Genomic DNA, 26,103 nt, shown 5'->3' with positions numbered 1-26,103 from the left:
AAGGGGATTTTTTTTGCCAACAGAAATTATGAGAGAGAGGTATGGAGGTGACATGCAATTGTCTAAACTGATACCACACAACAAGGTTGAGCAAAGGCCTTGAAGGAACAAAATACTGGTAGAAGTGGATTTTGCTGTTCATGTAAAGCCCTGCTCTCCAAGGAACACATCACTTTCTATTGTCACATTCAGGCTTTGGTGACTAGTGAGTCACAGGGACTGTTGCCCTGATTTTTCAGCCTTCTGATTGTTTTTTCATTTCTACTAGAGCTTTCTCATGCTTGTGACAAAAACAAAGATTGATGTTTTGTAAACAACACATTCCTTCCAGGGGGAAGGACAAATTGATAGACTGCTGGTTCGACCAGTGGGGTCTGAAGGGTGTCAACCTCATCCCTCCAATCGCTGGTCAAAGTCCAAAGTCTATTTAAACCCTGAATCCAAAAATAAGGTTCTTTTTTTTTCTCGCTCTCAACTTTTCGTGTTCTCTTGTGACAAGTGACCTTGGGCAATGGGCACGTTTTTGTCGATAGATATTTTATCCAAATATTGGCTCTGTACAGTATGATTGGTAAGACGATGCTATTTTAAAATTTTATGGCTTCCAGAGTCAGCTCTGAACTTTCTATTGCTGATATAAAGGCAAAACCGGCCAATATCCATTTAAGTTGGACCAAGAATGGGGTGGGTTTGACCTATCAGAAGGCCTGTGTGAATATGTTATCTTTTGGAATTACCTCCAGGTAGGAGGTTGCTGTGTTTCTTATCTTCCATGTTGCTTTGCACATCTGTCAACCATTAGACAGAGATGTTTGTAATATTTCATCTACTGACCTGACCAAATCAGAAAAGAACCAGAAAACATTTGAGAAGTACAGAACTCCAGCAGTAGAGATCTCACTAGCCACATCTTTAACTTGTACAAATTGGCATTGCTACAGTGATTTTTAGAGTTGAACTTGTTTATAGCTGCAGAAGATAGATCTGCCTCAATATTTGTGTTGCTGACAATCCACAGGGTGGAGATCAGAAGAGTCAAGGGTCAAGGTCTTCTGGTAGCAATTTCTCACCACACCTTTTCATATCTCCTCTGAGATGCTCCTCTGGGTTCACAAAATCATAGGATCACCTGCTTTCTGTTTTGTTCTTTTTTTCCCATGCCTCCTCTCCATACATGAGGAATATCTAGTATAAGTGAGCCTTTGCGGATATCTTGTCACGTTCTTCATGAAAATGAATCTAAAAAAGACATCGATTCTCTATAGGAAGGGCTGATACTGACCTTCTGTCCTCTCTTCAGGCAGTCTGGCGGCTCTTGCTGCTCGGGTGCTTGGGATAGAGAGGATGACTGAGTCTTTGGGTTTGCATCTGCATTTCATGAGATTCACACCTGGGATGCAAATGTCTTCAACAGGAATGAAAAGGAAACGCTTTTCACAGTTTGTCTTTCACAGCAATTTGGGATAATCTGAGATTTAATTTATTCACCAGTTGAAAAGGGAAGGGAAATCAAGCCAGCATCTTTCTTTCAAGCCAGGGTTTTTCCTGCAAAGCCCCATGCAGGCGCACACAAAAGAGCTCTGATCACTCTAACTAGGTGCTTGTTCTAATTATAGAAAGATTTAGCGTTGGTTACATAATTGCCCACTGCACATCAGCGCACGGCATTGTTATGCTACAAAAGCCTCTTTTTTATTCCCCTCTCTGCAGCAGAGCCAGTGTCAGCCTGTTTAACAGAAAGCTGCAAGGAACAAAATAATTCTGAAGAAACCTCCCATAGCTTTTCCGAGAGAGGCCAGCAAAAATCAGATGCTGACCTGCTCCCTGTGCTGGGAGCACTGCCAGCATGTGGGATCTGGCCATTAAAGCAGGGGATTGATAGCCCGGGCAGCAGCTTTTTAAGCATCCCGGGTAGAAGCAGTGGGCTGTGGTCAGGAATCAGCGGTTGTGCTGAGGTTAGAGTCGCTATTTTTGATTTTTATATGCAATAGCACAGTTGCTTTAAATGGACACCCCACTATTATGCCTGAGCCATGGAGATCGTGAATTTGCAAACACAAAAATCTATCGCCAAACTTACATATATTTTAGTAGACACAAGAACAGCAGACCTTTCCCCTGTATTTTTAAGCCTTTAAAATTATGTGGTTCAGAGTTGTTACTTGGCGTTCAATCTGTATTTATTTCTTTCATTTCCTCAGCAGTACATCGGGTGCACATCTCCCTGACTTTTTATTTTCTTCCTCTATCCCCTCCAAACCGTGAAGCTTCTTTCCAACAGTCTTTCCTACATAATTTGTAATGGTCCAAGACTAAGCTGAGATGCTTCACTGCCTCCCATCCGTGCAAAAGCTCCCATCTGTCCTAGAAGGGAAGGAAACTTATGGGATTGCAGCCAGTTTAGCCATCATATGGCTGATACAGCAACTGGCCATGTGGGCCCTGTATCCTCAGTGTGCTCGCAGGGTAATCACCCTTATCTCTGCCCTTCATAATTTGTAGCTGCTTTGTCTCGTAGAGATAATATTTAGCAGGAAGCCCTCACCGTGCAGGCATTGACATTAAAGTCTGCCGCAGAATACAAGTGAGGAAAACAAAAATGAAGTGAAGCTGGATGGAAACAAAAGGGGTGCTGTGGCAGCTTGACTCTTATCTGGATGGCACTTGCCAACCAATGCTGCTCTGTCAAACCCCTCCCTCCTCAGCTGGAGAAAGAGAGACAATAACAAAAGCCTTATGCGTTGAGATAAAGACAGGGAGAGAGCACTCACAAATTACCGTCGGGGCAAAACATGGGGACTGGGGAAAAATGAAATTAATTTATTTTTAGTTTATTATCAATTGGATTGGAGTAGGATAGTGAGAAATAACCCCAAATTTTAAGAAACACCTTCCCCAACTCTCCCTTCTTCCTGGGCTCAACTTGACTCCCAGTTTTCTCTATTTCCCCTCCACCAGAAGAGCACGGCCACAGGGAATGGGGGTTGTAGTCAGTTCATCACACATGAATTATATGTTTACTTCTCCTTCTATCACAGGGGTAGAACTCCTCACACTCTTCCCCTACTCCGTTTTGGGGTCCCTCCCTTGGAGAGTCCTCCACAAACTTCTCCAATATGAGTCCTTCCCATGACCTCCAGTTCCTCATGAACTTCTCCAGCATGGCCCCTCCATAGGTCACAAGTCCTGCTAGCAAATCTGCTCCAGTGTGGGCTCCTCTTTTCATAGGTCCACAGGTCCTGCCAGGTCTAGCTCTAGGGGGTCACAGGGTCACAGCCTCCTTTGGGCATCCACTTGCTGCAGTGTGGGGTCCTCCACAGGCTGCAGGGGGACATCTGATACACCATGGACCTTCGTGGGCTGCAGGGGCACAGCTGCCTCATCATGGTCTTCATCACAGGCTCCAGGGGAATCTCAGCTCTGGTACTTGGAGTATTATGACCCTGAGATTAGCTCAGCTGGTTAGAGAATGGTACTAATAACACCGAAGTTGTGGCATTGATCCCAGTGTGAGCCATTCACTGAAGAGTTGGACTTGATGTTCCTTCTGGGTGCCTTAGGATATTCTGTGATCTGAAAATAGTCATCTCCTGCCTCTCCTTCTCCATTGACCTTGGTGTCTGCAAGAGCTGTTTCTCTCACATATTTCCATTCTTTTCTTCTCTGACTGCAGTTACTTCTGCACAATAATTTTTTTTCTCTTCTTAACTATGCTATCACAGAGGTGCTACCACTGTCACTGACAGGCTTGGCCTGTCTTGGAGCCATCTGGGGTTGGGCCTATCGGACATGGGGGAGGCTTCTATCAGCTTTTCACAAAAGCTACCCTGTAGCCTCCCCTACTAACAAAACCTTGCCACACAAATCCAATGCAGGTACCCATCAAATGTTCCCAATATTATGTTGATCTTTTACAAAAATATTTAACACACCATTGTTCCACGGCCAGGGAGAAGGTAGTTAAATTATATTTACAGCACTTTTCCACAGGGGTTTGGATGTAAAACCTATTCATCCAGGAAGAGAGACTCGCCATCAGGATATTTCCTTGAGTGCAGTGTTCTGGTCTCCTGAGCTAGGAGATGGGGACAGGGGGCAGAATAGTCCCTCTGTAATCCAGGAGAAGACAGTTAGTGACCTGCTGAGCCACTTAGATGCTCACAAGTCTGTGGGATCCACCCTAGGGTGATGAGGGAGCTGGCAGATGAGCTTGTGAAGCCACTCTCCATAATTTACCATCAGTCCTGGCTCTCTGGGGAGATCCCAGATGACTCAAGTTACCCAATGTGAACCCATCCATAAGAAGGGCCAAAAGGAGGATGTGAGAAACTACAGGCCTGTTAGCAAGTTTATGGAACAGATCATCTTGAGTAAAATCACACTTCACCTACAAGACACCCAAGCGATTAGACACAGTCAGCATGGATTTTGGAGGGGCAGGCCTTGCCTGACCAACATTATTTCCTCTCAGGAGCAGGGGACCTGCCTGGTATATGAGGGGAAGGCTGTGGATGTTGTCTCCCTAGACTAGTGAATGTCTGGAGCCCAAGTCCAATGAGGAGCGGCCGAGGGAGCTGGGATTGTTTAACCTGGAGAGAAGGAGGCTCAGGGGAGACCTGATCACTCTCTACAACCACCTGAAGGGAGGTGGTAGCCAGGTGAGGGTTGGCAACTTCTCCCAGGCAAGCAGCAATTGCACAAGAGAACTGTGCTGTGGAAGGGGAGGCTGGATATTAGGGAGCAGTTCTTCACTGAAAGGGTAATTAAACATTGGAATGGGCTGCTGGGGAGGTGGTGGAGTCACTGTCCCTGGAGGTGTTTAAGAAAAGACTGTGTGTGGCACTTAGTGACACAAGAACATGACAAGGAAGAACGGGTTAGGTCATAGATTGGATTCAACGATCTTAAAGGTCTTTTCCAACCTAGTTGATTCTGTGAAATAGACTGTGAAATTTAATTTAAGCGTGAAATTTTTTTAAGCGCGCAGAAGATGGGTTTTCTGGGAGCTCCACTGACAAAGCGGGACCGCATTACCCTGCAGTTACCAAACGGGAGGAGGCAGCAGTACCTGCGAGGTGCACACTCCTCCGCAGCGAGGGCGGCGGCACTAGCACACTCCGGGAGCCGTCCAAGTGCAGTGTCCCCCCCCCGCTACTCCCCCGTGGGCTCGCCCAAGGGCCGCCCCTTGCAGTCCCACCGCGGCCCCGCCCCCCGACCGGCCGCCACCGGAGACTACGTTTCCCGGCGTGCCTCGCGGGGCAGGGCCGTACCGTGTGCGGAGCGGAGGGGGGAATTAAGTGCCGGCGAGGCGGTCGGTAAGTGCCGCTCCGAGCGCCGGCGGAGTGTGTGCCCGGGCCCTCCCGCCCTGGCGGCCGCCTCGGCCCGTGCCGGGGACTCCGGGCCCAGGCGGCCGATGCCGCCCGCAGTTGCGGCCCTGGCGGCGGGGACCCGGTTGTGGCAGGGCTCGGCGAGGCCGGGGCCGTTGGTGGAGGCGGGAGCGGTGCGGGGCGCGGCCGCTGCTCCGGGAGACCCGGCTCGGGCTGAAGGAGAACCGAGCGCGGGCGGCGCCGGCCCCGGTGTCCCTCACGGGCAGATGGCGGGCCCGGGGGCCGGAGCGGCCGGGCGGGGCTTTGAGCGGCTCTGGCCCCGCTGTCCTCTCCGGGCCCGGGCAGTGGCGGTGGGGTCACCTTCGGGGCTCCCTGGGGAACCGGCAGGGCCCGGCTGCCCCGGTGGGAACAGGAGAAGCCTTGCTGTAACGCCAGGGACACCCGAGTGCACCAAGTTGTGTGAAAGTCAAAGAAACCACCTCACCTAGGTGAAAAAAGAGCTGGAGGTGATCTATCAAGGCAGGGCTTAATAACAGAGGCAGTGACATCCCAAGGCTTCTTTCACAGCTGACAGGGCCCTTAAGATATCCCTGGAGGTGTCGTAATGGCTCATTTACATGGAAAAGGCTCCTCTATACCTTATGCAAAAACTTTGAAATACAATTTACTTCGGATAATTCTGTTTCTGTACCTTATATTGGAGAGGTTTTAATTATTCCCTTTTTTATTGCTACAACACGCTAAGCATGAAAGCAGGAACTTTCTTGCTGAAGAATTCAGCTTTGCTGCCTGTTTATTTGCTACCTAAAGTTCCCATCTTCTGTTCCTGATGTACAGCTGGCGGGTATGGCAGAAGATGTGATGTAACAAACTGCAGATTATAGCTTCAGGTAGGAATAAGATGCAAGAACAGATGGACCTGCATCCTGCTTTCAATAAAATGTTCTTTTAGTAATTGAGAAAGTGAAGGAAAAAATAATGAAAAATAGAGGAATATTTTCTGTTGAGAAAATGTCGCTGCACCTTTCATTTTTCAATAAATGAATTTTTACAGAAATGTACAAGGATCACAAGTGGTTTAATTAAAATACTTTGCAAAAAAAGACTTTTGAAGGTGACAGAGGATACAAGAGGTCTCTGTACAAAAAAAGATTGGTCCTACTGGAAGAAACCCCAAAATTTCTAGGATTCCATTGAGGCGGGGGAAAGAGGGTGACTTTTTTTCTTTGTGAAACCTTTGGCTGCAATCAAGAGCCCAGGTTTATTTTCTGTTGAGTTTGATCATAGATTCAAAGGAGTTCTGGTCAGCCAGCTACTCATTCTGACAGGAGAAAGAGCTGGGTTGCTGCAGGCAGCTCTGACAGGCCCTGGCAGAATATGTCTCAGCTTTTCTGCCTGACAGTTACCTAGGGTTTGTAAGGAAATAAAAGGAAATAATAAAGTTTAGCTAAGGTTCATGTACAAAGGTCTCTTGTGCTATATTAGCTTATTTTGCTGATTGTGTTCTTGTGAACTGTTTTTGAACTACTTGACCTGTGTCACTGCATGTGTTTTTTGGTTACAAGGCTTCCAAGAGAAAAGGCACAAGCCCGAGTGACCCTGCTAAAGCTTCACAATGAGAAGTAGGCAAGTTTCTCAGTCAAGCCTAGGAGCAGAAGGATTAGTAGACTCCATCTTGATGGGGTAAGAGCCTCCACTGTGTCAAGGGTGCTCTTGAGAGCGTGCAGAGAAGTGACAATACCTTTTGATTTGTGGTAGAAACAGAAGGAATGGTCAGTCATACTTTCTGCCCAATACCAGCCATAGGGAGAGGAAAGAAAAATGTACCTAATCCATTTTTTTTTTCAATTCTGAGTCCTCTATGGTGATATAAAGAAATTGAAAAAATATATATTAACAGGTAATGAGTTACATGTTTATGCTAATTTATATTCTGCAAACAATGAATGTAGTGATCCAAAGTGCTTAGTGTGGGAAATGTGTTCACTCCCCACCGTTGTCTCACAGGAAAAAAAGTCGTTGAAAAGTCTCACCCCAGGCCTGTATTGGACCTGTGACAGAGCTAGGAATAGGCTGTAGATTCCTGTAGATGACTGTTCTTCCAGTACATTCCCTGTCTGGCATTTGAATGGGATGGTGATAATGGGAAAACAAATCCCACTTGGTTACTCTGATCAGGTCGTCCGTCCTCTGCATTCTCTGTGGTTGTCTGACACTGCTGGAGTGGCATACAACTTCTTGGGATGCATTGCCTCTTCCTGGACCACTCATCATCAGTGTGGAACTTTTAGAACTAGCCTGGCAGAGTTTCTAACAAGCTTTGGTGTTCTTGATGTTGCAAGAGCTCTTTTTGAACCCTGTTTTTTTTTTTTTGTATCTTCTGTTGTCCCCTTAAAATCTGCCTACACTGTGATATCTTCAAAACTTTGTGTTAAGAAGTGCCTGTTGATAGCATCAGAATTGACTTTTGGTTATCTCATGCTTCCTTCTGTCTGTCCACCTGTTGTGTCACCTTGAAAAGCCTTTGGGATCCTGAACAAATGTTTTGTTGCACATATGCAAGGTCTAGCAGTGAGTTACTTCTGTATTTGTGGCCAGTATAGACACTGTTGAGTTAGGAATACCAATGAGCAACTTATCCTCAGTTGCTGGGTGATTGCTTGAGCTCTTGGCTGGAGGCAGTGCTAGCAATGTGTCGTTAGGAAAGGAGCAATTAAAAGTTGGATTGTCAGGTCCTCTGGGGCTGTAGGCATCAGATCACTAAGTCCTTATCAGATGTTACAGTTGCTGTTTTGTGTCTCAGCAGGGTTCATCAGTCATGGCACTAAGGGCCTTGAAATTTGCCTCATTGACTGCAGCTGCTTCTGGCATCTATCTGTATGGAAACAAGTTCCTGGATCCTAATGATTTTGGAGTTGTTCGTGTGGGCCGAGCCATTGCCACAGTAAGTTCTACCATAGCAATGTGCAGGAAGATTTCTAGATGGGTAAGGGAATTGAAGTTCACAAGAACTTGGGATTTTCTGCATTCCCTGTCTGCATTTTCAGCTGGCTTAGGAAATCAGAATGTCTATGAGGAGCTCTTCAAGTCCTTGACACAGTGGGGATAAAGGAGATGAAAGCATGTAAGGAATACAGCTGTTGTTAGCACATTTTGGAGAGAGAAAAATGGAGATACTGAGCTGCAGAGAGCTGTCTCTGCTTCCCTGGATCGGATGGGACTGTCAGAGCAAGGGCTCACTTTGGGCCCGCATTTTCATCAGCCACCCTTCAAGGTCAGTCGCCCAGGTGCAGTGTCCTGCTGCCTTTTAAGAGTGCCTTAGTTCAAACTCCCTTCTCTGCATATGCTGTTTTTTACATTTTGTTATAAGTATCCTGGTTGTATTGATAAACTAGGGTAACCATTGCCCCATGACCCTTGGTATGAGATCTGGGGAGAAGGACTGGTGTTTTGAGGATCATTCTCAAAGCAAGAGTAAAGTGAGGCTGGGTGATTACATACTTCTGAGATTGGAGTGGTATCCAGATGTGTAAAACGAACACTAAATCTGCCTAGCAGCACTGATATTTCTCAGAAAACTGGGAATGGAGACTGCTGCCTTCTCCTTGACAATGTTCACTGATGAATCCATGAGCAGCCAGAAACATGGAGAGCATAGACTCTGGAGGGGGTATCAGTCTCCCTGTACCTCACTCACATTATACATCTGTCACTTCAGGCCACAATCTCCATCATTTACAGACCCCCAGTGGTAAGCAGCTGTCTGTCTGCATTTCCTGTGACTTTTAAGCACTTTGTTAATGAGTTTTACAAGGAGTTAGCTCCTGAGGGCAGATGCAATAAGAAACAAGCTCTATGGGTTGGCTCAGGTGCCGTGTGTGTGCAGCATCATAAACTGTTGTGAAAAATGAATGTTTATTTTGAAAGGGTGAAGGCTGAAATACAAACTGTAATCTTTCCTTCTTACTTAACAAGTGCTAAGCTTCATGCTCTGTCCCTGACCATAAGGTAGTGCTGCCTGGTGGCAGGGAGCAAGTCTTTCCCTTTTAATGCACAGGAAATTGAGGTATGGAGAGGGAATGCAGCTTCTTGTTGCTGGACGAGAATCTGTTATTCAGGGTGTTTGAGTTCTCCAATGTGTCCTTGAGTTCTGCCTGCTTGACTAGTGTTTCTCAGTCTTTCTTAAGGCACTGTTTTTGTGGTAATCTACTGTTTAAGACAAAAATAAGTGAGAAGTTCCAGTGATGAGGCTGTGCAGTTGGTCTGTGTTTTGACTGGTTGTGAGAGATTACTTTCCTGAAGAATAGGAAGTAGGGGGAAGGAAATATTCTTTGCTTTAGATGACGGCAAATCACAGACATGCCTTCAGGGAGGTCACAAGTCATTGGCTATAAAGTGCTTCACTGGTCCTGCTCTTAAGTGCACTAGAGGATTCTCCACCTATAGCTGCAAGCAGTGACCCCAAAACCAAGTCACCAGTGCTCAGTCTTCTATAGGTGATGGCAGCATGCATTTAAATCTGTGTGTATACTTAAAAAAAAAGAATGTTCCGTCTCTTTCTGAATTCTCTATTTCCTCTGGTATGTATAACTTCATGTGTTTGAGTTGCTTCTGAGAGATTAATTAGTCTTGCTGCAGCAGTGACCTCTGCTTTCCCTGCTCATTGTTGGACAGGCAGAAATCAGCTCTCATCTGAGCACAGGCAGCCTGAACTGCTGTCCTTCCATAGCCGTGGACCAGGTGAAACCAATAGAGCAGACATGTTTACTTCTAAGAAGCTCAGCTTTGGGATTATTCTTTTTGCAAATGAAAGGTAAATCTCTGTAGCAAACATGCGATTTTGGATATTGGATATTGATGACATCTACATGGACCTAAAGTATCTATCCTTCATTCTAGCCCTGCCCTGGCTTCTTACCTGGATGCTTGACTCCATCATTGAACCATAGCCAGACAAAAGCAGACTGTAATGAAGAGACTGCAGTTCTCAAGAGTTCAGCAGACACAAAACTTTAAGACAAGTTACAGTGGGGCAAACAAAAGAGAAGCCTGGAGAAAAGAACACATGAGAATCAAGGAACCTGACATACAACTATGAGAGTCTGGACAGATTTCATCTGAGTTTGATTAGAGAGATTTGAGTACAGATTTCATCTGAGTTTGGTTAGAGAGATTTGAGTCTAGTTGTATTTTAAGCATGTTGGTTCAGTAGTTCTTTGCAGACTCCATAAGAAACTTGATGAAGCTCACTAGCAGAAAATTTCTTTTTAATGCTCTATTTAGGGAACTGGCTCTTATGTATGGCTAGACAGCTATTGAGGGGGAACATTGTGCCATGAATTGGTGAGATCTGAGGATAGGTTTGGGAGCAGTGGGAGAGTGTACAGTGTTGAGAATTCATTGATACCAAGTGGGACATTTAACACTGGGCAGGATGCAAGCTCAGTGAAAGTAATCTGGCATTTGTAAAGGGAGGGATTGGTTGATTTTGTATATCTTTTTATAACTTCGAGCTTCAGTCTCACACTGTAACATGAATGACAGCACTAGTCTTGGATGAGAACGAAGTCAGTGGCGTGGGCAGCCTCACGCTGCGGAGTGTTTCTGTATTCTGGTAAAATTAGAAACCTGGCAGAGCCGTTGTGCATTTGTTGTATTCTTTTGAGAGTATATGAGTTGTTTTGGTTATGTGGAAGGAACATTCTGTGCAGTAGCTAGACACTGGGAGGGATTTGGCAATGTCAGAGTTGCCTATCAGGATCATCATAATATTAATTTAGTGTTTAAGATTACAGTGTAATTAGCAACCGCTTAATTAATTCCCTCTTCCTCTGTAATACAGGCCAATCTGTTAGCTGCTTCTTTTTGAGTTGGAGGTGATAATTACCCTTGTGGACCAGAGATAAAATAAGAACCAACTCAAGCCTTCATGCAAGGCTGATTTAAACCTCTCTCCACTTTCAAGTTGTTCTTTGAGGTTGTGAAGATGTTTTGAAAATTTTTTCTTCTGAATGGTCTCTCTAGCTGTGCAGCTCCTGAGTTCAGCTGGAGCAAGAGAGCCTGAAAAGCCAGAAAAAACAATTTACTGTGTTCAGTTTACAGTTTGGAAAATCGGAAACATGAGAAACTTAATATCCACAAGGAGGGAGTATGTCTGTTTGTTACTAATTCCCAGCTTGGTCCACTCTTGGATTCATTTCTGAGCTTTTGACTCTTTCCTTGTTGTCAGTTTTGCTGGCTTTTTCTGAAACCAGGTTTGCTTCCCTTGCCTCTCTGGCTTTCATGATACGTTGACTGTACTTTGTGCCCTTCTTGGGCATGTTTATGGGGAAAGGTGAGGCTAGTATCCTGTGCCAGAATAGAATGCTACCCATTCAGTAGGGAGATTTGAGGGAAACTTGACTTTCAGTGAGAGTTATTCAAATGGTTCTTCATGGTAAGGATCTTGAAGTTCAAATGGCACTTAGTGGACAGGCTTCTCTGGGTGTATGTTCCCTTCTCTCCCTCCAGACATGACCTCTGTGTTTCTCTCCCATTCACTGATGTTCTGACTTGGAAAGAGAGGAACTTTAGTGACAGGAATTGTGAAATACTCTAGATCTATTTTCAGAAATCATTAAGGCACTTAAGAATATAATTCCATTGTCTGTGGCAATGTCTAACTAACAGACTTGAGCTGGATCCCATATCCTGGTTTTGTAATTGGGTATTTGACCCTTTGTCCCCATAGTCCTTTGTGCAGTTGAACATCCCCAAAAGTACTGCTGCTTGTGCTAATCTGAGTTTGTCTTCAGTCACTCTGTTCCTTGCTGTGCCTCTTCCCAGAGCAAGCTGGTTAGGCAGTTTGGAGCTGTGAAGTGTGTGATAACTGATGGGGCACAAGCAGAGTCTGAATGGCCTTTGTTACTAGCAGCAGACCTTACTGTGGAAGCCCCAGATGGCTGACTGAAGATGGGAGTCTGCTGTGCAAGGTGCTGAGATTAGGAAAATGCTTTGAGCATCTCAAATAGAAGATATTATAAAAGTGTCAAGTGTTACTTACATATAGCTACATATCAGTGAGGCCCTTGCACTTTTTATAAGTGTTCATTGAAATTAAAATATTTTCATTTAATGTATTAATGAGTCTGTTGTCATAGGCTTCACTGTGGAGCCTGAACTTTGAAGCCTATGGTACATGCATTCTCTTTAACAGAAGCCTCATTGTTTTGATAACTGTAGAGCTTGCTCAGCATTTCTGGTTTCATTTGCAGACGGCAGTTATCACCTATGACTACCTCACCTCTCTTCGGAGTGTCCCATACGGATCAGAGGAGTATGAATTCCTCAAATCACAGGTAGGTAGTAGCACTGAACTGCATTCCTTGGAAATGGTAAGGCACAGGTGTGTTGCTGTAATGCTGTCAGCTTAATAATTCAATATGCTTTCTGCCAGATTGTTAACAGCAATATTGGATAACAGCCCCATAAGCATCTTGCAGGACTTGCATTGCCCAATGGAGAAGGTCCTTTGTCAAAAGTAGCTGTAAGCATCCAGTGCTTACTCAAGTCCAGTGGAGACTCAAGTCCTTGGTGCATGCATTTGGGCTCTGCTGCCAGATCTCTGCTGCCCAGACTGCTTGTGTGGCAGCCAGCTGCTGACAGTGGCCTGACAGTGCTTTTTTATTCTGCATGTTGTTTGATAATGGCCCTAACATGAAGGCTGACTGATTTAAGTAAAAGGAGTGTGTTGAAAAGGAAATCATAGAGATGGATCAGACTTGCAGATCTCTGAGGAGATGTGAATTATGCAAAGAAGTGTACATCTCATTGTGAAACACACTCTTGTGTTTTGATATCAGTAGTTGACAATAATACCAAAAGCATTTCTAGTGAGAAGGAAGACAAGCACCCTCACTGCTCCTCTCAAGTCTTGTGCTGCACCTTTCATTACAGCCTATAGCCCTATAGTTCATTGTGCTGTGAATGACACCCGGTTTTAGTTGAGTGCTTGTGATGTATGTTGTGTCTTAACAATACTTACCCAGATGTTGCTTCTACTAGCTTCTGTCCTGGATAGATCTCTAGTACTCTCAGCCCTTCATTGTAATCTCTTTGTTTCTGTCCTTCTAGTGAGGCCAGCTTAACCTGCTCTTCATATACTGAGAATTTCTAATTTTCTTTTAAGCATGTGTATGAATTAGTTGCTGATTTCCAGATGCAGTTTTGGTGCTGTGCCTAGAAGACTCTGTGGGGCAGGGTTTATGTGTGGGTATGAGATGTGGTGACCGTGGACTGCTGATAGTGGCAAATCATCTAAATCTGTTTTTTGTGCCTCTGTCTCCCATGTAGCAGTGCAGGTGCATATATGTCTGTGATGTGCTTGCAACTGGAAGTGGAAAAACATTTTTTCCTGTGGATCTCCTGGTACTCAGCATACTGGTGATGCTACTCCAGTGCAAATAATGCTTAACTTGTTCTCCGTGGATTCCTATTGAGACATTAAACTGGGGTCTCTAAATTATCCATGACCTTGCATGAGAGATGGGAAGGTTCAGTGGCAGCACCAGTCCCTGAGCCTACTGGGGCCAAACAGGGACACAGTCATTAGGAAACAATTAAATGCAAAGCAGATTAAGAAGGAAATGGCTTCCCCAGGGACTTTTAGCCAGGTTCCTGCTTAGCTCCATGGAATTATCTTCAATTTTACTATACATTTCTGTCCCTTGTGAACTACTTTTGATGCTAATGCTCTAAACCCCTCAGTTCCCAGCACTTTTTTATGGCCAGAAGATGGAGAGTGTTTTACTACGTTCCATGAGGTGGCAAGCAGTAGATGGGAATTCACTGTGTGTCCTGAGGTTAGTTTGTGTCTCCCTGGATCTCCTGTCAACTAGGAGATACGAGAACCCACTTGCCAGATGGCACACATCACTGTCCCTCAGCAACAGCCATTTTTCATTCCTGCCTCTGCCTGAGGCAGAGATGAACCTGCTTATGTGCTTGGGCTTTATATCCTTCCCAACAGTTGCTTCATTTCACCACGGATGGCTCAACCACATTGGAAACTCAATCCTTCTGCTAAGTTAGGGGTCCTTTCCAGGTGTGTGGGCCCTTTTCCTGCATGTGATGGTACTGCCAGTGTACTGATGTCAAGGGCAGTGGTAATCATGATTGGCTCCAAGACATCGTATGTCTGTAGGTCTAGTGTAAGGAACATTAGGGGAGGTATGACCTTTCTTCACTTCATGTCTGTTTCATTAAATGATTCTGGACATCTTTGCACATATAAGCTTGGGCATTTCTTTTCATTTCTGCTCCTGCTTGCACTGGACCAGAGGAAGGAGGGCAGCCTGCTCAGTGCCATTTCCTGACCTATTGTTTTCTCAACAAAACATTTTATTCTACAGAAGTCTACATTTCTCTGACATTCTTCTGCCTCAATGAATGCTGGCCCTTCACAATGTTTGTCTCCTCAGTACCAAGTCAGCCTATCGTGTGACATTTCCAGTGGTGTTCCTCTCAGGGTAACATCTGGATGTCTTGGCTGACGCTTCTTCATCGCTGGCATCAATTGCTTTGATCCTGCTGTCAGTCAGGACCTGTGTCACAGCATGCAATTTGTTTAAGGGCTGGTATCAATTCTGAGTTGTCAGTGTGGTAAGAAGGTTGCAATGGGTCAGTTGTCTTGCAGATTTTGGTACAAATGGCCACAGTTGAAAATCTTGAGCAGGACATCTTTTTGTTGTTTTCCTCTGTAAGACAAAAGGTTACTGCTGTGAGTTTTGATAGGGTTTTTTTGTAATGAAGAGGAGACAGCGAGGAGAAAAAGGATCTGTGGTCAAGGTATCTCAGAAGACAGTGGGAATCCATTCTTGAATTAACTTTGTTGGCTACAAAATTGCTTTGTCAGGGACAATCCATTTGGGGAGGTTAATTAAATGTCCTCCATTTCAGAGCAGAATGAGGATGTTCTCCTCATTCAAACTTATGGTTATTGGTCTGTCAGTACCTGGGCAAATATTTGGAAAGTGCAACCTTGTGCCACCATCATACAGAATACGATTACTTGCTCCTTGAGGCTCTTCTTGGCTTTGCTGTATTTACTTCTGAAAGTGGAGTGGGTATTTTCGAAATGAGTTTTGTCTCACGGTGAAGTTGCACAGTTGAAGGATCTTGGAAAAAAGAATGGATGTACATGTGTATGTACATGTGTTTCCAAAAATAATCTGTAGTTTCTGGATAGTTTAGATTAATGAAGTAGTCTGTATCTTTGGACTTCCCTTGTGATTTGGTAACACTATGTGCCTTAATATTAAGTGATGTCTTAAAATAGTTTCTTCCTGATGGACGTGGACTGCATCTTCAGAGAGAAGTCCTCAGGAACTCTCCATGGCATTCCTTCAAAAAGGCAACTGTGAATGAGGACTGTTCTCCACCACAGCCAGTGTGTGCTGTGGTGGGTCTACTTGTGCTTCAGCCTCTGGTGAACTGAGGTGAGAAACAAATGAACTTTCCTATGAGACACGAAATAGCCATTAGATGGCAGTGACTTTCTGTCACCAAACTAAATGGGAACTAGTAATAGAGAGGTGAAGAGCTTCAGAGCCCATCCACAGTCCCTGAGCTGATGATGTTTGGTTGCCCTATTATGTGCTCCCCAGGATATCTCTTCTTCTAAAAGGCATGGTCAACACTAATGCAGTCTAAAAAAGCTACTGTCAGGGCCAGCTGGTGGCTTGATGACTCTACATTTGAGCACTGCTGTCTAGCAAACTTCCTGCCAACACATAAAGCATGAAAGCTTTGCACTGAAAACGTAACAAGCTGTAAAATAAATCTTATAATTATAAGACACTTCCTTTTCCTCCTTGTGCTTTCCAGAGTGGTGTCAGCTGAGTGCTCTGGCCATAGCATCTCTAGGTTTTAATTGTGTAGCATTAAAGAAGTTCATTTTTTGTGGGATCTGTGCCTATGAAACTAGATGTTCTTCAGTCGTCTGCAGTGATTTATTCAGAGAAATGGCCCATCTATTGTGAGATTTTTGAAGGAGGAAGAAGGAGAGAAGTGAGGGTAAGGAGGCAGTGCCTCATTTATTGCATGTTTTTTCCTGGCTGTTTATGCTTGTCCCTGAAGTGCTTTGCTCCAGGAACGTAAGTGTGAATTGTCGTGCCTGAGCCGTCCCTCTCAGCTTCCCAGCGGGACTGACACAGTATGCCTGGGGAGCATTTAGCTGTCTCTCCTCCAGGTGGGGCTATCCCTTTTCATTTAAATTGCTGAGGACCCCATCACATTGCTTCCTTAGAGCTGTTGAAGAGGTACATAGTAGCCAGAGCAGTATCTGAAGAACATCTCATCTGGTAGAGTGGGGAAACCATTAGGAAGACCTGAGAGGATGCAGGCTGCAAGGAGCTTGCATCATAAGAAGCATTATAAAAGGAACAAATGAGAAATGGAGAAATAATCAGGTTTTATTTAGTGTTTGGATTATGCCTTGGGTCCCAGTGTGAAATGGACACTGCAGTGCAAAGTCAAGAAGTATGGCAAGAGATGGTATCTTTTCTGAGGAGCTCATGGTCATGGTTGATTTGCCTAGATTTTCACCCTAGGTGTGAGGGATGCAAATACACATGAACATGTGATTTCTCAGAGGCTGAAGGTCTGTGTAAAGAGAGAGGGAGACAAAAACCAGAAATTACTTAGGGTGCCACTGTAAGTGACTTAACGCTGATCCCATTGACATTGGATCAGGCCCTGATTAGGGGTGTTTTCTTAATGAAGGATTGTGTAGCCTTGAACTACTGACCAGTTTGTATGGTTCATAGAACACAGAAACAGAATATTCTGAGATGGAAGGGACCCACGAGGATCATTGAGTCCAATTTTTAAGGCAATGGCCCATATGGTTGTTGGAGGCCACCTATAAAATCAGTAGAGATGACAGGTAGCCAGTATGTAATCTGTCCTAAGAACAGGAAGACATCTGGTTTGAGAGTAAAAGTAATCTTATCTGAGACTAGGAAAAATAGATACCTAGAAGTTTCATTTAGGGATAGAAACATACTTGCAATGCCAACAAAGTGGACTTCTGAAATGGTGTTTTGTTTGTACTTTGAGTCTTTAGCAAGACCTGTATTGTGGATTCTGTTCCCTTTTCTAAGGTTCTTGTAGTTAGCTTGCAGTGAAACACTATTTTGAAACACTCTAAATTAGGAATACAAATTAGCTGTAAAACCAGGGATGAAGAGAATAGGTGGCATGCAGAGGATATTTCATGTATTAGTCCAGGGTAGAATTTCAGATCAGGGCTAAATATTGTAGATTTCCTCTGCTAAAGCAGTGACCTTATCACATTCTCTCCAAAGTGGATCTGATAAAAGAACGTGCTGGAGGGCAGCTCACAATTACCTTACCTGTCAAGCAAGTGTCTTCATTTAGCCAGTCAAGTCAGTGGTGAGGGAATTGCTGTGGTGGGTGGTGTCTTGCAAGCACTCCTCTGGACTTGTTTGCAATGTGGGAGGCATCTTACTTAAAGGGTTCCAGGCAAATCCTTTTAACATATGTAGGGGCTACACTGTTTGCATACTTGAGGGAAAGGTGTCTCTGAAAGGAACTGCTTTATTTTTCCATCTGGTGTCCCAGGGTCAGGCAGGACTCTGTCAGGCCTGAGGAAACCCTGTGGACTAGGAAAAAAGGAAGCCATGTTCTCTTGAACTAGAGTATTTGATGATTTAGTTCTAGGAATAAACTATTGTTCACTGTCAGGCTTTAAAGCTATCCCTTACTTTATTTACTACTGTTCATGTGCCCTGCCTAGAAATGTGCATTTTTGTACCTTGGGACAGACACTGGACTGATGTGTTTGCCTGTAGACATGTGCCCATTTGTTCAGGTTGGAGACCTTATAGTAAGGCAGCCATTTTTTTAACAAAGTCAAAGGTTCAAAGATGGCTTTGGAAGAGTTAATCCAAAAAGGTAATCACATTCACTGCTACACTAGTTAAGCCTACTTTTGGTCCTGTAGAACTGGCTTGAGGTGTCTTTATTTTTGTTGAGTTTTTTGTTTACTTGAGACTTTTTTGGCTTCAGAGTTCTGTCTCAGTGGCTGCAAGTTCTGCTGATGGTGCACCATTCAGAGCAGCTTGCTGCTCCTTCCTCTGCAGTAGCATCATTTTGGCAGGTCTGACACCAGTAACAATTTGTTTTTGTCAGTGTACTGAGCTGATGTGACATGGAAGAGGGCCACAGCCAGCAGATAAACAAGGGTTGTCTTCATAAGGCTCTGTTCCGAGCTCCACTTTAACAAATAATTTGCATGTGAGCTTGCACATATATGAACCTGCCCAGTACTTTATGAAATGCCTTCTGCCAAGCCTGAATCCATTCACTGTGTTGCTAGTTTTGCTGAATTTAGAGGTAAATTCACTGAAAAGGTCACTAGCAAAATTGCTTTTCAAAAAAACCCATCTCTTAAATGTCTTTACTGCCTGTGCGGTCTTTGTTTGAAAATGTACTCATTTTGAGTTGCCTGTGAACTCTGTAACTGTGCAGCCTGTTTGTTATTGTAGGGCTTTTCTGAACACAAGTTGTTTTTTACAGAACTGCTGAAGGGCAGCAGGCTTTGTTTATCGTAGGACTGTTGTGTGAAGAGAAGTAGGGAAGATAAGCTTTTCTCCCTCGGGCCCTTCCCTTTGCGTTCACAGTCAGGCAGCACAGCCAGGCATTTCCAGTGCTCAGCAGGAGCTGTTTCATCTCCTCAATGCCCTGATATCACCTGTTCTGTCTCTCTTCTTCCTTTCCAGGACAACATCCCTGCTTCTGTTTCTTGCAGTAAGCTGAGGTTTTGCTGTGTCAGTCTGAATTGGGAGTTATTCTGTGCCAATATACAGAATGGCGATCTTTGACTGGGAGATGTTAAATTGGAATGATGGCTCCTGAGTGATTGGGATTGAGAAACAGCAAAGCTGTTAGCTGGAACTGCACTTTCTTCACTCTGAGCTACTGCTGAGTTCAGGACTGGGTGCTTGAAGACAGGAGGTGACTGCAATCTGGTGCGTGTCAGGGCCTCCCAAGAGCAATAGCAGCTCCTGGCACCCTGACTGGCAGGATTGTATCCTCTGCAACTTTCCTTGACTTCTACTCTTCCCAACGGAGACTGAATCTGTACCAGAAGTGAGGGTGATCTTCAATTCTTTTAAACCTGTGTTTTGATTTTAGGGTAGCAAGTATTTGGTAATGTGGTTAAGTACTGAGCAAAATGCACACAGAAGCAGCTTCATGCATGCATCTCTCCTGGTGTATCCCTATCTGAATGCATGCAGCTTTCCCCACTGGTTCTACACAGCTGAACTGTCTGTTCACTTCTACTGCCATCCTGTACCAGGCCTGGATCAGCTTCTTGCCTGCTCCAGCTCTGCCCTTATCTCTGCCCACTGATGCTTCAGCCCTGGCTGCCACCTCTGTGGCCTCTACCCTGCTGGTAGATTTGATACAGGTTTAACCCACCTGGCCTTGCATTCCTTGGTAATTCCTGTGGGAAAGATTTACCACAATCTCAGTTTTCTAAGAACTGAGACCCAGGTGCTGGGAGGACACATTGCTGCACCCAGGCAGGACAGCTCTCCCTAGTTTGTGGGTTTGCACACTTGTGTCAATAGCAGCCAAACCAGCATGTTTCCTCTTCCCAGTCCATTTCTGGAGTAGGATTCCTGGCTTTGGCACAACTTGGTCCTCATTTGAGAAGATGAGCTCTACAATGCGTGTGCCTTAGTTTTATTCCTATAAATCTCACTCCAGAGTCAGTCAGATGTCAGGTTCCACAATATGCTGAAATCCAATGAGCTCACTTCCCAAGGAACTCTTCCATTTACAAATAGCCTAGAAACCCACTGTATTTCCTATTAGTATGTATGGAGTGAAGTGACTGATGCAGACATGTGAATTTTATTTGAAGGATGCTAAATTTAAATAAAGTAACAATAAAGAGGTCTAGCTCTGTCCTTTTGAAAAATCTTTGAAATGATGGGATGTATGTATAGCTAATAAAGGAAAGTTCCTTTAAATAGTGTTCACTGCTTAAAATTATTGGACATAGGTGTAGTAAGTGAAAGAAGAAGTGTATTGGTAAGACCATTTAGCCACAGGACCCCATTCCAGTGACAGATGCTCCTCCTTCCATCTGCATTGCTCAACAAATCTCTTCTCAAGAGGGGAAATGAATTCTCAGTAGCAACATGCCTAGTAATTACCCGCACTGTAATTCTGATGTGCAGTGCTGTCACCCACCATCAGGTGGGAGTGGAAAAGGCACTGCATTTTGTTGATGGTTGAACATTTGTTTTCCTCATCATTTTGACACCAGAGGTAATTGCCATTCCTGAAATATTCTCTTGCTACCATTACAAAGCAACTGTTAGGGACAAACTAATTATGAAGAATCTCGTTATGACAGATTAATAGACCAACAGAGGGGATTTCTTTTTTTTTTTTCTTTCAGGCAACTGAATAGTAAAATCTAACAGCTTCCATGTAACTGCTAGACACACATGCTTCTCTGTAAACCAACAGATTTTTTCTTAGAGATGGGAGATTTGAAAAACTAGAACTAGAGTATAGAATGGGTTTTCCCAACATTATGTGCCAAAATGAGCTGGAGTGGGGGCATTGCCATATGGAGAGGAGATCTTCATGGTTGGTATTGGACCAGCATCTTCTCTCTGGGTCATGGTTGAACAGCGTCATGATGGCTTGAACTGAAGAATGCTGGACTTGTGAATTTTATGGATTTTAGAACAAGACACAAAGTGATTATCTGGACTGCTTTATTTCTACTAAGGGTTTTCTGTGTCAGGGAGGCCAAACTAATGTGCTGGTTGAGTTCCAAGTGGCCAGTATGCTTCTTTCCCCTGGAAGTTGCAGAATACCTGCTCCAAATTATTCTTATGGTATGCTCTCTAGGATCTGTTGTGATGTGGCCCAAACATCTGCTTTCCTGTAGTAGAGGGGATTGAGGCACCTTGCCTCCCTGTGACTGAAACATTCTGTCAATGCTCAGAGGAGGAGGACTTTGAAATACATGTATTTCTCACTGCTGTGTTTAAAAGCTCATGCATGGACAGCAATCCATGTAGACTTGGTTATTGTGCATTCAAAGAGGCAGTCAGGTATGTATCTCGTGGCTGACTGGCTACTATGGGGTGCTAGTGAATGCCAGGTGCTGATGAGTAAACCATTAAGGGGGAGCCAATTATAGACTTCAAAATAGAAATAATGTAGATTTAAAGAAGCTCCTGGATGATGGCTGTTCAAGTTCTCAGCTTTGCCTTGATGTCTCCCTCAAGTTGTTAGGCAACAGCAGATCAAAGGATCTTTGTAAATGGGACTGAGTCCCCTCTCACCATCTCCAGCCACATGTTTGTCACTGCAGCACTCTGTCCAGAAAAGGAGCAAATCTTCAGAGGTAATCAATGCACAGCCCCCATTCATACCATGATCTCCTTAATGAGAGAACAGAGAAGTTCTGTTCTTGTCCAGAGACTGAATCAAGACCACGTTTGTGTCATTTTCCATCTTCTCCTGCCTGCTGACATCAACTCCCAGTTTCACCGTAACTTCATTCTTCATCAGATCTCTGTGTGGAATATGTAAATGCTTTAATATTAAACATTTGAGGTTAGAAGTCATGGATAGTATTAGTTTTGGATTAGTAGCGTGTGCTTTAATTTCTTTGCTTCATGTCCATCTTGTGTTGCGCAAATTCTTTAACGTCCTTTTTTTTGCTATGCAAATATTGTCTTTGAGAACATACAGTGATTGTACATGGCCAATAAGATCTGATTCTTTGGAGGATCTTTTTCAATATTATTGTTCTGTCAGGTTTTGCACCAATATCTTTTGTCTTGAGTTTACTATTTGCATTCTAACCAAGGTTAGACATTGGTTATTTTTCACTAGCCTGTTGATGGAGAAACGTTGAATATGTAGTTTTATATAAAGATGATCTCAGTTTTATTCCCTTCACAACCTTGGTGAGCCATAACCAAGTGCAGGGGAGGCATGTACAATATTGTTCATTGTGATACCAGCTACAGTAAAGGCAATTGGCTCTGGTATTTCTGGAGATAATTCCTTCTGCTTTTTGTGGGAGCAAAAGTAATCTAGTCTGGATAACATGTGGCCTCACCTCGGCTCTCCTTTTGTTCATCTCAGTTTGATGCTATGTCAGATATTTGTGTTTTACTTCATTAAATTGCTATCTCATGCTATTTTAAAGCAACACTCTCATAGTCGATATAGGTTCTCTTTCTTTCTTGTATTCCTAGCAGCCATAAGGATTCAGGAGACCAAATGCCATTTCCATTGGCGCCCACATAAGCCAGTTTTATCCAAATACTGCTTCCACTGACACCTGCAGAAACCTATTGTTTTCAGTGAGAAAGCACAGGAGTAGCTGCAAGAAAGGATTGGACCTTCTAATTGCAGTTTAACAAGTCTATTGTGTATGAATCAGAAGAGACACCAGCTCAGTCTCCCATACTGGTGACATTGATGAGATGCTAATAGACACCAGATGCCTTTCTTGGTGCAGAGCTGTGTGGTGTCAACTAGATGAGAAAGCTGGAGTTATTTATGTATATTTTTTCACTGAAGTCAGCAACTCTGGCGGGTACCCAGAAGGGAGCAGACCTGCTGAGTAACAAAGGGACATTCCTTGTGATTTTTTTTCTTTTTTAACACAGGCACTTTTTTGAACGTAGAACCGCACTTTGCCGTTGGTGATGACTTATTGGCACTGCAGCCACTTTCTCTGTTGGATGTGGTGCTATGACAGTCACTGCAGTTTTTTGGAATTGACAGCGTAATCCCATGGTTGTTATCTTTCCTGACTTCCTCGTCAATCCAATTTAATCACTTGTAGGTATTTCATGTGTTACTGTCTCTTTCCTCTTCAGGCATCCTGTTCCTGTGGGAAGAGGTCTGTACTTTAAAGGTCAGAGCTTCTCAGATTAAAGAAGGGGAAAGGAATCTGCCTCTGTCAGTTTGGTAAGGGGCTGTATTCTCTTTAGAGGTACTGAAGTAAAACCCTTCTTTGGGGGGTCTGTCACCAAGGTGAATGCTGGTGTGTCTGGTTGGCTGTAAGAGAGGGAGCCGGCTTGCTCTGCTCCCCTGGCTGTTGGAGTGACTTGCCAGGAGAGAAGTTACATATGTACAAGGGGGAGAAGCTGCTGTTGCACAATTTATTCGCCTGACGTTGACTCAGATAGGTCCTGACTAGAGGTCAGCTGTGACGTGCAGCTGGTAGGGTGGGATTTGACTGTTGGGAAGAGAAAAATGCCAGCCCAGATTCTTCAGCGTTGACAAAGTGGATGTGACGATTTCTCCCCTCCAGCTGCAGCAGCTGCCTCTGTGCTTCCTACTTTTCTGCATGCCCACAGTAGGAGAGCAGACTGTGAAGCTACCCTGTCTGGACCCTCAGCTGAACTAGATGAGACTTACCTGAGCTTTCTCAATGATGCTTGGGCCATCCATCCTCATAACTCTTACCTTTCAGTGTGCCTTTCAGTCCGTCTTCTGCATGTTGAGGCTTTCTGTGGAGTTCATGGCTTTTCTAGCTCTATTTTATTGCTGGATGTAGTATGGGAACTCAGGGAACAGGCTATTAGATCTCTATCTTCATTCCTGCTGCTGGGATTCTTCACTTAGCTTTGAAAGTGTAGCTAAATCCATATGAGCTTCAGTGACAGCTAATTGCTACTGTGGCCTTGTTTGAGCTCTTCCCCAGCTCTCCCCATGGTCCAAGACCAGCCCTCACTTCCCATGCTACTGCCTTTCCGTGGTCTTCTTACATAGAAGTAGATGTCTGGGGAGTGTTCTCCCTTCAGGTAATTTTTACTGCACAACATAATTTCTTGCTAGTCCATCAGTAGTATGTGGTTTCTGCAGGGCGTCAGCAGCTCCTGTTTAGGGAGCACTTCTGAGTGTAATACACATCTTGGTTGATACTGTTGCTTACAGCAACTGAAAACAGCAAATGAAACAGGGCTTCCTAGGACTGATGGGAAGGTGTGAGAGCCCTCCCCTCCCTGCCCCCAGTTAAACACAGTGCTAAATAAGATGGTGTCTTTACGGTACTCAGCTTGTTTTTACTGGCATCCACATGTTTTGTGGATTAATTAATTTTGCTAGCCAGATTTGGAGAGGTGCGGTGTCAAATTTATTATCATTTCACCTGTCTCTGTGGAGCTTCAGGCTCTGTGATCAATGGATCAAGACATGTGCCTCATTTCATTGCAGCTTCTGTGAATGTCTCCTTGCTGTCTGCAGACATGCTGTTGAATTACTTTCTATCCTCCTTGAGTTCTCTGCAATGAAGCACAGGACAGATCTATTTGGGTATCAACTATCAGGACAACAAGGCACTGAATGCACTTTTATGAACCTGCTGTCTTTGCTAGTACTATGTGTATTTGTGGGTCTCATCATTCTGTCTTGGGCAAATCTGATCTGATATCATCCTCATGTGTAAGTAACTATTCATGATATTATATGTGCCCCAGAGTAAGGACCTCTTGAATAGGCACAGGGTAAAACAGCCTCAAGAGCAGAATCTTGTTCACTAGAGGTAAAGTCTGTAGGTGTAGGGAACTACCTTGACTCTCAGATTCCTGCTGTAGGCACAAAGTTCTACAGCCCAGTTATTTTAGCATGTTATTTTCCCTTTGCCTCTGACCAGCCCTTCCCTGTGCTCCTTGTTTTCCTGGCTCAGGAGACTTACACAGAACAGTGCATTTTAACACAGAGGTGTCTAGAGGGGAAACAGCTGCTCTCTTCTGATTTTTATCCTGAACTGCCCCACAGATAATTGCAGCTCAGTTGCTTCTATTAGCTATTTACCTAAAATTGAGCTGGCTAATGAAAATGTTTCTAATTAATACGAGGCAGATTAAAACTCATTACAGCAAGGTCGTCAGTAATGAGAGATAATCAGAGCACAAATGACCGAGCTTGGAGTAAAATGAAGATGGAACACAAGCAGGCAATTGGTGCTGGTTGTGTGTGCACCAGCCAGCAAGGGCAGAGTTCAGCAAGGTGACTGCTGGTGCTCTGCCCTGCAGTTGAGAAATGCTGCTTCCTGCTCTCCAGAGCAGCTTGGGGAGTGACTGGCCAAAGAGGTGGACCTCAGCCTGGAGTAAAAATGTTTTCTGAACTGTTGTGGTGTGATCCACTGAACCAAGTGGCATCTTGCGCTAGTGGTTTGTTGCTAGGCCAGCCTTTAGTCACCTATACAAACCAAGTTGTGAGTAGGGGTTTTAGCAGGAAGACTTGGGAGTATGTGTGGTGCAGGTGGGATGTCAGCACTTGTGTGTGGGAAATTCAGGGTCCTTATGGCTTGGAGGGTGTGAGCTGCATATCTGTTCAGTGTCAAATGTGTTTGCCTGGGTTTGGAAGAGTCCGTTGTGATCTCTGGGAAGTTTTGCATGAATTATGGAATGTGTTTGCTTTAATTTCAGCTACATGTAGCACTACTGACACAAGGCCACAGCACCAACCCCAGATTTCAGCTGTCTGTAGGCCTACTGTCTATATTCCATTAGTACTGAGTTTACTGGCCATCCTGCTAGTTGTGTGACTCCTTGTTTCTATGTTTATGAAACTGAAAAGCTAAGAAGTTGTCACTTTAGTCAGAGGGATCATCTCCATCTTTAATCCTTTCCAAACTATAAAGCTGTCTTTCTCACTTCCTTTCTGTCTCACAGTTGGTTCCTTTCTGCCAACCAACTGTTGTGCCAGAATTTCT

General features: G+C 44.3%; 1 protein-coding gene across 6 annotated transcripts in view; it reads left to right on the top strand.

Annotated features, from left to right (window-relative positions):
- The first annotated feature begins 5,243 nt into the window (after positions 1-5,243).
- The window catches only part of ADCK1 (aarF domain containing kinase 1), a 72,239-nt gene continuing 51,379 nt past the window's right edge, over positions 5,244-26,103 (top strand). For 2 of the 6 annotated variants that reach the window (XM_083864028.1, XM_083864023.1), the window contains exons 1-3: positions 5,264-5,315; positions 8,131-8,271; positions 12,581-12,664. In XM_083864028.1, coding sequence (XP_083720154.1) covers positions 8,146-8,271; positions 12,581-12,664 — 210 coding nt within the window. In that variant the 5' untranslated portion in view covers positions 5,264-5,315; positions 8,131-8,145. Of the gene's footprint in view, positions 5,316-6,164; positions 6,218-6,892; positions 7,011-8,130; positions 8,272-12,580; positions 12,665-26,103 lie in introns of those variants that run through there. The other 4 variants (XM_083864025.1, XM_083864027.1, XM_083864026.1 and 1 more) reach the window with 4 other exon arrangements.

This window comes from Zosterops lateralis, assembly GCF_965231275.1.
Source record: "Zosterops lateralis genome assembly, chromosome: 6".
In the NCBI taxonomy this organism is placed as follows: Eukaryota; Metazoa; Chordata; class Aves; order Passeriformes; family Zosteropidae; genus Zosterops; species Zosterops lateralis.
Note: the sequence above shows the minus strand (reverse complement) of the source record. Positions and strands in the feature narration are given on the sequence as shown.